The 12,715-nt window shown below is 45.0% G+C and overlaps 1 protein-coding gene and 1 pseudogene across 1 annotated transcript; one reads left to right on the forward strand and one right to left on the reverse strand.

Moving 5' to 3' along the window:
• Window positions 1-2,260: 2,260 nt before the first annotated feature.
• On the forward strand, window positions 2,261-5,389 carry LOC147321450 (E3 SUMO-protein ligase ZBED1-like). The gene is made up of 6 exons (XM_086305077.1): window positions 2,261-2,453; window positions 2,596-2,740; window positions 2,851-3,082; window positions 3,180-3,317; window positions 3,440-3,499; window positions 5,012-5,389. Exons 1-6 carry the CDS (start codon window positions 2,261-2,263, stop codon window positions 5,387-5,389), a joined length of 1,146 nt encoding a protein of 381 aa, XP_086161203.1.
• LOC147321451 (uncharacterized) lies at window positions 3,648-4,963 on the reverse strand (annotated as a pseudogene).
• Window positions 5,390-12,715: the final 7,326 nt, after the last annotated feature.

Below are 12,715 nucleotides of genomic sequence, written 5' to 3' on the forward strand. Positions count from 1 at the left end.
AAAACCGGTTCTTGTTGAGAACCCGTTCCCACTGTTTCAATTCCTTGGAATCGTTTGCCATATTCAAAAACGATTCCCTTATCGATTCCAGTTGCCCCGAATGACATCATCACGTTGAGTAGCGTCTTTTACCCAGTAGGAAACATGGCGCCTAAGCAGCTCAAAGGCTCAAAAGTTTGGTTATACTTTATGAGACAGGATGACAACAGGGCAATACTTGCAAAGTACAGATTTCATCAAAGGGAGGAAACACTACGAATATGCAAAAGTATTTGCTCAAAAAACATGCGATTGCTTTTAACGAATGTTGTGTTTTTGATCCGCTCCGGACTAGCGAAGCTCAACGCAACAGCAGCGGAAGCGTTTCCACGTCCTCTCCCGTTAATACTGCAGGTAACTAATCAACTAGCATTGCATATTATGTTAGCGCGATTTACCTTATTACAAAACCTGCTATTCCCATATGGAAAAGATATATATAAATCTTATAAAGTTTTTATCTGTCTTGTATGAAACTTGTATGAAAAGCATACAAGAGTGAAAACACATATAATATCCCTTGAAAAATTATATAATGAAACTTGTATGTTTACTTATCATAGTTATCATAGTTCTATTTCTCTCTCTTCGAGGAGTTCTCAGACAGCTCTCGATCTGATAATGTGTAGCTTGCTCATCAGCTCAGAAAAAAAAACACGCAACGCAACCTCACAGTGGTCGCATGCTTTGCCACACAGTGGCAAAGTCTTGCACTTTCATATTCAATTCAGCTTCTCCATCATGTACTTTTAGATGTTTCATACAGGGTTCAGCATATTAGTTGTTTTCACAGGTGTGCTCTATATCTCAACAATGGCTCATAATAAGACGACAGGCTTTCACACAGGTCAAGTGCCTCTATGCACATTATTAGTTTAAATATTTGCCTATATCGCTTCACCTCATATGTCATTATACTGAATTTGAGCAACCCCTAAGCTTAATGCAGATTACTTTTAGCAATTATCCACCTCAATTAAATCTATGGTCTGGCACACAGGCTGTTGTCGATCAGGGCAAGCTAAAGAATAAACATTGTGTCAGCAAGGGGGTGGGGGGAAAGCCATTCACCAAAGCACATCTCAAGTGCTGCTGATGTGGGCTGGCCTTCTCCGCACGCTCTTCAAGGCTGGTGTGTTTTCTGAAAACTTCTAACATTTGAATCTCTTCCATTTATAAGCCTGCGATTAACCGCACGGCTCAGGTCCGCGTGAAACCCGCGCGACCGTGCTCGCGTGAACGCGCGCAGCTAAGGAGCCGTCGCTCTCTTTCGTTTTTATTTAAATACTTTGTGCTGCCAGGAGCAAAGTCCAGCAACGTCTGTCTCCCTCCGACTCACTCTTGGTTGCTTAGGAACCCATGATAACAACAGACAACAACAACAGCTGCTGACGTCACAGACCACGTGTTCTGCTCCGCACACACTCACACAACAACAACAACAACAACAACAACAACAACAACGACGACAACAACGACAACGACAACAACACAAAATAGGCCTAATCCGGACTCGCACCGGACCGCTCGGGACACTAACCCAATCTTTCGGGACCCTCACCCAATTCTGGGACCCTCACCCAGTTCTGAGACCCTCACCCAATTTTGGGACCCTCACCCAGTTCTGAGACCCTCACCCAATTTTGGGACCCTCACCCAGTCGCGCGACAAAACCCAATGAAGGGACGCTCAGGACACACACCCTGGGTGTGTGTCCCGAGGGTGTAAAAGGCTTGCACCCTTTTGCCACAGTAGATGCCCCCGAGTTTCGGTAAGTGAATGTGTTTAATTGTAGGCTAAGTCAGGGAATGTCAAAGTTGCATTTTATCCTCTTACCAGATGTTTCATCCGTTTCCATTTCTATATCTTTTAGAGAAATGATAAAGACTCTGAACCCTAAGTACAAAACCCCAAACAGAGACAGTTTAACCAACCACTTGATCCCTGCTTGGTATGCAGTCAAAGAGGCAAATCTGATTTCTCTGCTGAAACACGTTGAAGGCAGCCATCACTGCAGATGGATGGACAAGTTTTTGTCAAGATCATTACCTCACAGTAACGCTGCATTATGTCAGGAATGGCCAGACTCATGAAAAAGTCCTCAAAACCAAACCACCGGGCACAGACAGGGACAGCTGTAGCAGAGGAGATTGATGAGATCTTGGAGGAGTATGGTATCAAAGACAAGGTTGTGGCAGCCACTGTTGATAATGCGGCCAACATGGATGTAGCTGTCAAAAAGCTACAAATTCTCAAGTTTCCATACTTTGCACACACCCTGAACCTTGGAGCTCAGAAGCTCTACAACTGTCCTGCCATTTCCAACTGGGCGGCAAGAATTCGCTCTGTGATTGTATGGATGAAGAGGTCCCACATGGCAAAAGTGGTCCTGAAGGAGAAGCAAGAGTTGCTCAGTAAGCATAATGAATATTTTTTTTTAAGATTGTGTATATTATAATCATTAGATCATGATCAAATTAAATTTATAAACTAAGATATGTGGGACCATATGGGACTTTACATTAGCATTTAAGTTGAGAACGCGTTACCCCTCAGAGCTGCCCAAGCATATGCTGCTCCTAGATGTAAAGACCAGATGGAACTCTTTGTATTTGATGATGGAGAGATTCTGCGAGCAGTTTCCTGCCATCCAGGCTGGAGCCATCGATCCACGGATAAGAAAGTCCATAGAAAAGGAAAGGTGAGTGGTATTGAAAAATAATCATAATATGGCTTAATTTGGACTCAGGTTTTATTTTTGTTTGTTTTATGCAACATATCTGTTGTATTTTTGCTTTGTTGATATTGCAGACTGGCTACAATGGGCAATGATGACTTAAGAAAATCAGAGGAGTTTGTGGTACTCTTGCGGAAGCACTACACCTCCACACTAGCAGTGTCCAGTGACAAAAGTCCGACCTGTGGTGAGATTTTGCCCATCCTGCAAAAGCTACAGCAACACTACACCGTACAAGAAGATGACTCTGCCTTCACAAGGAGCATAAAGTACAACATTTGGAAAGATCTTTCCAAACGATACCAGGTACAATTGATGATTTATTTATCATAAATAAAATAACAGTTATAAATACTGAAGGATTGTCATGATGTCACATTTTCCTCCCTCTTAAAAATTTAAGAATGCTGATATCAAGAGCTTCCTGGAGGAGGCCACAATCTTGGACCCCCGATTTAAATCCAAAGTGGATAAGGATGAAGTCTGGTACAGGATCAGGGAAGCAGCAACTGCAGCAAAGACAGAGGCAGGAGCAGATGAGGTATTTCAATATGACGGTGTCTGTCACTGTAGCACATTTCCATTGTGAGAGTGAGACCTTTCATCTATGGATCTGTGGTACTTAGTTTGATTTGTTTGTTTATTTGCCACTTTCTACTCAAGCACCTGGAGCAAGGAGACACACAGGTAGAGCTGTTCAAAGACGAGGATGAAGAAGACTGTGTAAGTTTAGTTCATTGTGATGATAATTTAAATGTCATCATCATCATCATCAACTTTTATTCGCCACATGCAGTGAAATGAACCCGCCCCCGACCTTACACACACAACACAGACATCACATGCGGATACAAGTCAGAGAGTGGTTGCATTACAGAAAAACCACTGAAATGTACACTACAATGGGAAAGTACAAGAGGAAAAAACAGAGACCTCTACTCATGCTGGGCTACAGGAGGACAGCATGAGAACAGGAAACAAAAAAACTCCTCTGCACAAAAAAAGCACATAAATGGCCACAGCACAACATTATAGAGCACGTGACCAGCAACAGGGTTGGGTAGGGAAAAGGAGTAATCCCAGGCAACACAGCAGCCATCCTGCCACTGCGCTGACTCACCAGCACGGGCTCAGACCCGCCGTGTTCCCAGGAGGCAACAAGCATCGAAGGCATTGGAAGGGGAGGGGGGATGTGTGAGTGCTTATCAGTGTAAGTGTATGTGTGTGCGTGTCCATAGTTCAGCTGAGACAGTGTCCTTCGCCCTATCAGGCTAAGTAAACAGTCTGCTAGCCAACCCAGGTGGCGTTGCATGGAATGGGAAGAATAGTCATCACACAGTCGTTATCAGGGAGTTTTTGTTCGGCTCCAGCCTTGGGCCGTGCAGCTGGCGCCGTGGTGTTCGCATGTTGATGTTGTTGATTTTTCTTTTATGTGAGCAGCTGGTCTCTCAATTTCCCGTTGTAGAGCCGCGAGCCTCCCCATGATGGCATCAAACTTCTGGTCCGTGGTGTTGTCATTCTTCTGATTCTGAGACCCCACAACTGCAGTGAGCCGTTCGGTGATGTGATCCAACTTTCGCTCAAGGGTCTCATTTTGAGCAGGCCTCTCTCTGATGTATCCCATCATATGCTCAATGGTGTTATTTTGAGTCTTCACGGCAGCTGTAAGCGTCTCCAAGGTGTTAACCATGCTGCGTTCGTTGCGAGAGGTCGCGCCTCGTCCCATCGCTTCAATTCCAGCGGGCAGCCTTGGGGGGGTTTGAACAGCCGGTTCCGCTCTCTTAATTCTCCGATAAGCCAGGGCCAAGCCAGCTCCGATCAGCAAGAACCCTGTTATCATGGTTCCGAATAGATAGATATCTTCAGCGTCCTCAATCGACAATCCCGCCAGGCACATGATCCTCCAGTTCTGCCACCCGTCCATCGTGTATCCAGCAGGGAAAGTCCCTCCAGGGCACTCGGGCTCTCCCGAACCCAGACTTCTCGTTGAGAAAAGGGTGTCAATAGCATTCAGAGACCAGTTGATCAAATCCATAATTCTCTTTTAGGTTTTAGAGAACGACAGTGAGAGACTGTTCGAGGGAAAGTAATACACACGAGACAAGACAAGGACACAAGAGGCTAAGCAGGGAAGATAAGGGGAAGGAGGAGGAGAAAAGTGCAACCGCCTTCGCCAAGAGCCAAACGGATTGCTCATTTTTTGCTTAATTTTTTATCATGTCCATTTAATTTCAGGCGCCACCAGTAAAGCAAAAAAAAAAAAAAAAAAAAACGGCCTTGGAGGAACTCTTTGAAGAAGAGGACAATGAGCTGCAGTCATTCCAACAACGACAGCCCGTTCTTTCCCTGGCCCAGAGAGTGGATCAGGAGATCCAGCTGTATAGAAGCCTAACCCCCATCCCCTGCAAGGATAACGCCGCCCTATGGTGGTGGAGCAAGAGAAAGACTCTGTCCCTGCTGTCAGCACTGGCTGGAAGGTTTCCGTGTGTGCAGGCATCCTCCACCCCATCTGAGAGGGTGTTCTCCACAGCTGGAGAGACCATAAGTCCAGAAAGATCACGTATCCTTCCTGAAAAAGCAGATATGCTTATATTTCTGCAAAATAATTTTTAATTCTCCATAGTTGATGGATGCAGAATTGCACAGTGCACAGTTCCATTGGACTTGAGTTGATTGTATTTTTTGCTGGCTGATATAGTTTTATTTTTGAGTGCCCAGCTCATATATACTTTTAAAAAGGAGAGTGTGAATGTTACTGGACTTTCTTGTGTAATTGCCACTGAATAATTTATGTTATACTTTGTTATTGCTATAACAGAATATTTATTTCATTATTATTTGCAACTTCTTTTTTTCTGGGGTCCTTGTGGCCCCCCATCGAGGAGCAGTAGGCTGTGGATCGCTTAAGATCTCACTGTTGGGTTTGTAAGGTCATGCTACTCCTACATTTCTGTCTTGTTCAAAGATAAGATATAAAACAAAGTTCAAAGCTAATCGACCTGTGTGTTCTCCTCTTTTTAAAAATAAGAATCGATAAGAGAATCGATAAAGAATCGAATCGTTAAACAGAATCGAAAATGGAATCGGAATTGTGAAAATCTTATCAATACCCATCCCTAGTCCTGCCCCAGTGGCTCAGAGCTGCTTTCAGGGGGTACTTATAAAATAACACGTGGTTATAAAATGTCTCATAATCTGTGTTTATTAAGGATAACCTGTACTGTGAGGGAAGGGTTGTATGTTGTTTTTAGTTTGCTGGAACTTTTTTGCATCCTTTAGTGCATCCTCATGACCTACTTCATGTTTAGGCAGTGTGTTAACCACTACACTATGGAGTCTATGGCTGAAATGTTTTTCATTGTTCATGTCAACTATGACCATCGTCCCATAACATTTATGCACTATCCGATAAGTGTCACAGCCAAAAACATCACAGCATTAACTTATCGATACTGAGTGCTTACATTTTTCACACAGCACCAGAGTTTTCGAAAGAATCATCCAATTAATTTTGCAGCTGTTAGCCTTTAATGATCCAAACACATATTGTCAGAAAGAGCTGTGAGAAACAGAAGTGACAGAAGTGACGGGAAAAGGTAAGCAACCCATGTTGTAGGTGACGTCAGACGCCGGAGATTTGGTGGAAAAAAAAGCCAATGGTAGCGTAGAATTTAACAAAGTTTCTTTAAGCTTCAGTATTACCAAATATATTAACCAATTGTCATATAACTAACAACATCTGTCCTATCATCTCTAACACCCTGGAAGACAACGGGGAGAGTTTAGACCCTCTCCAAGATTACATCAACCGCTGTTTTCAAGATTTAGTAATGAAGAAGGTTCAGAGTGCATCTTCCCCGGCCAAAATTGAGACACCGTCATCGAAGAGATGTCGCCCGGCAGACTCCCCCGGCACAACATCGCCTGCCGGCAAAGATATTGCAGACATCCTGGAGTCAATCGACAAGTGATTGTCCAGTTTCGATGCGAGGCTGTCCCTGGGAATTTAAATCCTTGTGAGAATCCCTAGAGTTCAGCCAGCAGCAGGTGGAAACGCTCGCTGCTGAAAATGCCATGCTTACGGGAGTCGGTCAAATCTCTCACCGATAACGTGACCCAGTTAAACATAGAAAATAAAAAAAATAAAAGAATCCGTTATCGATCTACAAGCCCGTAGCATGCGAGACAACCTTGTGTTTTCTGGTATTCCAGAATCTGCCGGAGAGGACGCAGAGGCAACGGTGAAAAGCTTCATTAAAACCCACCTGGAGCTGCCGGAGGACACCATAAAGCACATCGCCTTTGAAAGAGTGCATCGCTTGGGAGCCATGAGGTCACGTCCAATTGTGGCCAAATTTGGCCAATTCAAACAGAAGGAACAGGTGAAAGGTCGCAGCAGGGAGCTGAAAGGAACGGACTTCAGCGTGAACGACCAGTTCCCCAAAGAGATCCTGGAACAACACAAGGTCCTGTTCCCAGTTCGACGTAGCATCATCCAGAGAGGCTCCCGCGCTGTCGTCGCCGCTCTACATGGACGGACAGCTCTACCACGACCCCGGCACCACACCGTGGTTATGTTGACTGCACTCCAGACAAGAACCCGCTACACTCTTTTCTTATTAATTCCCACTCTCTAAATAAAAATAATCTTAATTTTAGCCAATATAGAAACCATCTAATAGATCTCGTTATTCTCGAGACAGCCTCTGCCACCACATTAGATCAATCCCTCTGGGCTCCTTTGATCGGCTCCATCACCTAGCGGGGGTGGGGGGTTGTGGTTTGGTCCCGCCTTCGCCATTGTGGTTGATGTGGAGGTAGGGACAGGCTTAGGGCGTCTGGAGAATCCCTAGGGACGTTATCCCTGGAGGGCTTAATCCAGGGGTTGTGGTCATAACCTGGTTAGTGGCTCTGGTTGCTCTTAGAGGGTGTTCTCCTTGTGGCTGCATGCAGCAGGGCTGGGGGAAAGTCTGTGCTGGCGGATATAGGTTACTGGCCTGGTAGCCTGGCTGCCCCTGAGTGGATCTGGGGCAGGTGTGGGGGCTTGGGGTTCGGGGGTGCTTCGCCTCCGTGCTAGGGCTCTGGCTGGGCCTTGGGGTCCTTGTTGGTGTGTCGCCGAGGTTGAGGGCGGGTGGGTGCACGGGGGCTCAGCCCTGGTGCAGGGGGCCTCTGGCGCATCGGCCTAACTAGGGGGCTCTTCAACTGACAGGGAGTTTGTTCCATCCTTGCAGGAGTCCACTCTGCAAGTGGGGGAGAGTCATAGGAGGGGTGGAGAATAAACTTAACCTGGGTGTCTACCATCTTGTGCAGTCTGGGAGATGATTGAATGTTAGGGTGGGTACAGTTTCCTCTGCGGTGGGGTCGGGTGGGCTACCCCGGGTCCTGTGGGGCTGGGCGGTCCTGCTGCTGTAGGCCCTGGTCTGAATGGGCCTGGGCTCCCTTGCCTTGGTGGGTGCCGAAGGACGGGGGTGCCTACTGGGGTCAGCGGGGGAGCTGGCCCTTCTTTTCCTCCCCATCCCCAGCTGCCTCCCTCTTCCCGCTCCAACACACCCACCCACACAAGTAGGGCCTTTGGGTGCGGGTGTGTCACCAGGGTGCAGGGGAGGCATTCCCCCCCTCCCTCTGTTCCCTTCTGGCCACCTGTGCCTCAATTTTATTCCACAACTTCCACATTACTCACACTCTCATAACACATACATATAGGGCCTTGAGGGTGGGCACGTTAACGGTGTCCAGTGGACGGTCTGTGTATTCAACTCCACCTCTGGCGCCCACCTCTGAATTTTAAATCCATGTAGACATTGAGGGTTCTTGGGAGGGGCCGTGCTAACACCTGCTGCTCTCTGGCAGCAGCACCATGCTCTCCTGTGTTTTAAATGCACCTTAGAATAACACGCAGCAACACTACACATGAGCGAGAGGAGGGAGGTCTGCTGGCCATCGGGGCGGGGGGGCTGGGAGGAGAGTTCGGCCGTCCAATTGGGGTCCAGGATCCGGGGCCTCCCTGCTGCTGTGGAGCCTGGGGCGGTCTGCTTGCCTCCACCCCGGGGGAAAGGGTAACATCTCCTGGGTCTAGGTGCTGTTTCCCCCTCCAGGGGCGAGGGTACCTGGACCTGGGGTATAGAGTTTGTTTGGGGAGTGTGATTTTGTGTCCATCATCCATATATGTCCATCCCTACGTTTGTATATGTGTGCATGAGGGTGGGAATGCATGTTTGTGTCTGTGTGTGCCTGTTTGTCTGTGTTTATATGTCAGGTCGGGTCTTAGACTCCACCTCTCTGGGAAGTCCCAGGCCCTCCAAGGCCTGTCTCCCTTCACCACACTCCCTGCCGGTAACTGATGCCCTCAGGGGTTGTTGCATTGGTGGTTCTTGGTGTCCGGGGCTGGGCGCTCAGGTATGTACCAGCTCACTCCCGGTGACTACTTGGCGGGGCCTGGTGCCTGTTGCCTGGTCAGGCCTCTTCCGGGGCAAAGGGGGCCCTCAGGCCTCCAGCCTCTGGGCCTGCAGCTTGGTTCACTCTGGCACAGCTGGCTGCCGGCAGAGCCAGCGGGCACACCACTGCAGCCCCCTCTGGCTTCTGCTCCGTGGCTACTGGGTGACCCCTCATCTGTGGCTCTCCTCAGCTCTTCCCAGGAGGGTGGCACAGATGCCCCTCTGGTGGTCTTCCTTGGGCTCTCGCACTCTGGGGGCCTCTGGATGTCTGGAGCCTGGATCTCCTCCATGCCTGCTTCATGCCCTGGGGGACGGGGCTATGGCTCTCTACATCCTCTTGCAGACCATTACATGGGGAAACCTTTTGAATACAAGCGCACTGATCCACACAGATGTGCACATGGGTGTTCACTGTTCATAGACGTAAACTACACCTTTATTGGCTGCTATTTCCAAGCACATTGTGCGCTGTTGGTCCTGCTTGCTACACAAAAACATTCAATATTTAGTAATTACTGCTGTTTACACTTAGCTAGATTAACGTGATGGTGTTGTGTTTAGTATGTTGCTCTGGGTTTTTTTTTTTTTGCTTGTTTTCTTTTCTTTTTCTCTCAACAGGCGATCCAGGATATTTTTTTTCTCTTCTTTCTCTTTTTAAGTTTCCTTTCTCACTGTCCCTCTTCCCTTCTGTTTTTCCCTTCCTCTTTCTTTCTCCCTTTCCTATCCCTCAGTCATGTCTGTTCCGTCTGTAACAACTGAAAATAAAATAAAATAAATAATAACAACAAAGGTTGATCAAATGGACCAATACGGCAAGGCCGTGATGATCCATTTGGCAAAGTAAATCCATTGTGTATCCTTGTTGGTCTTCAGACAACAATTCTGACGGCTAAAGAACCAAATTGGACAGGCAAAAAACAAAAAAAGAAAAGAAAAAAGAAAGAGCTGTTACGACCCGTGCACGGATGTGGGTCGGGAGGGGGGACACATTGAGCATTTGTCAGCATTGTAAGTTTTGTATGTGAAACTTAAATTTAAATTGTGTAGTTTAAAATTTCAAACGGGCAAATATGGATACATCCTGTACATTCAACATCTATTTAGACAAGTGTTTTGGGATGGATTAGGGAGAACCCACACCTGTCAAAAATGAATTGAAAACGATTAACTATGAATTACATCACAGTTTCTGACATCACCAATTGATTTTAATGACATTGTTTTACACACATACACTCTCATTTTGTCTGATGTTGTGCGTGTACTTATTTCTGAAACCTGTAGAGGCCGCTAGCAGAATTTAACGAATCATTTTAAACAAATCTCTTGTTAAAGTCTTGAGTCGAACAACAAACAAGGCTCTTGGCTATTGTTTGGGAACATCAGCAGCCCCTGAGATATTTTTTGTCGTATCCCTGTCCAGGTCCATCTCTAATATGGTTAACAATGACAGAAAGTTGTTTAGTATTCACTTTACAGCCTTGTCAGACAATCGCTCACTGATTGCAATCCAAACCTAGAGAGATGTTTCTTAGCTTGAAACTGAAGATGAAAAGTTTTCTTCTAAGTAATCAAGATTTCCATCAAAACACCACCTTAAGTACATACAAAGTAGTGTGGTGACAGGAGGAAATGGAACAGAAGTGAGAGAAAATGAGCATAGAGCTTCTATAAGTGTTTGTAGAGTGCAGCTTTCCTTCAGCTTTCACCTTAATGAAAACGGTTTTAATTTAATTTTCTAATCATCCATACTATCTCGTTTCATTTTCACCTTGTCATGTCTTGATTTGCACATCTTATACCTATTAAGCAAAGATTAACAAGCAAGCAGCAGTTACCACAACTAAATGTTGCTGTCAGTGCCCAAAGGCATTAGCCCAATCTACACAGCACTTAGAAGAGCATGCTATCAAAACATGGAACATTTCAGCTTCCTACAATATATTTCCAAAGGTATTCATCCGCCCATCCAAATCATTGGCCACAACCACAGCATCTTAGCCATGAAAAAGTAGGCTGCATAAAATCACAGAGTGGAGTGAATAGTGTGCAGAAATCCCCAACTTTCTGGCAAACATTGCCATTGGACACAAACTGGTAACTAGAAAAAGGCCCATAAGACACAGAATGAATGGAAGGAATAGAGGCAGGAGAAAACACGCTAGCCACTAATTCAGAGCCCTCCAAACAGCAGAGTTTCTAAACACAATTTATAACCATGACAGTCCTGATTTTTTTTTTCTAAAGTGTTTTTCATTAATTCTTTCTTCACCCAAGAAAATCCTCAAGGTTGGGGAATTCAATTAGAGCACAGATCCTAAATTAGACTGATCATCTAAAATGGACCTTTCTCACACTCAGAGCAGGAAGAAACTGTTACAATATGTAAAGCATTTAAACCTATTCAAGGATTCAAGGAGCTTTATTGTCATTCACATCACATGTTAACATGAGGTGGAACGAAATTATGTACACATGGTCGTGGAGCAAAAAGAAACAAAATAATGAAGACACAGATGTTTTTTTTTAAGTAATAAGTAATTTGTGAATTGTTTTTGATTTGGTTTTTTTTGTGAATTATCATAAGTTCTTTGTGCTCTTTGTGCTAGCTGTATAGCTGTATAATAGCATATGATCTCATTAGTGAATTTCTAGTGAAGAAATAGGGAACGTAGAAAACCATATCATAATTTATGCCGAGAGTAAACTTTTACTTCTGTCAGTATTTATCAAATCAATCCTCCATCAAACCAAGCTAACTGACACAGCTGCAGGATTTTCATGTTTTAAACTAAATGAGACAAAATATTCTTTAATTTCTTCTGAAAAAGACAATCAAAACTACCTGTTTTAATGTACAATGCAGTGCGTGGATTTGAATTTTTATGTATGAATATTACTTAGGTGATACAAGATGTAGTCCCCTGTAACTATTTGCTTCTAATGACCTCATCAAATTTACTACAAGAGGTGGTCACGGTCTGGACTGAAGCATATCCTATCACATCATTAATCACACATCTGTTTTCTGGGTTGTAAGCAAATAATTATGTTTTGAGTGTCAAGAACAGAGTTTATACACATGATCAATACAGAGTTTATCAGCGGCCATGCTCAGGAGATAGAGTAGGTCATTTATTAATTGGAAGATTGGTGGTTCAATTGCTTGCTGGTCCAGTCTGCATGCCAAATATCATGTGAATGTGTCTGGATGTTAGACATAAAGTACATAAGCATAGAAAAAAGTGCTTGCATGAATGGGTGAATGGGGCATGTTGTATAAAGCACTTTGAGTGCTGAGGTAGAGTAGAAAAGTGCTATATAAGAGTTCATTTACCATTTAGTCCAGGCGTCACTGGAGCTATTATGGGTGCTTTCTAACTCCTAACTATATAAAGGTGGTATAATGGCAAGCGGTCATATTTAAATTCATGATTTCGACCACTGACCTAACCTAACAGTAAGCATGGACGCCACAGCCTGCTCTGCATCAGCAAAACATAGT

This window comes from Aulonocara sp. 'chitande type north' Nkhata Bay, linkage group LG9, assembly GCF_057382095.1.
Source record: "Aulonocara sp. 'chitande type north' Nkhata Bay isolate Kocher_YH1m ecotype deep benthic linkage group LG9, A_spYH_male_GT1.1, whole genome shotgun sequence".
Lineage (NCBI taxonomy): Eukaryota > Metazoa > Chordata > Actinopteri > Cichliformes > Cichlidae > Aulonocara > Aulonocara sp. 'chitande type north' Nkhata Bay.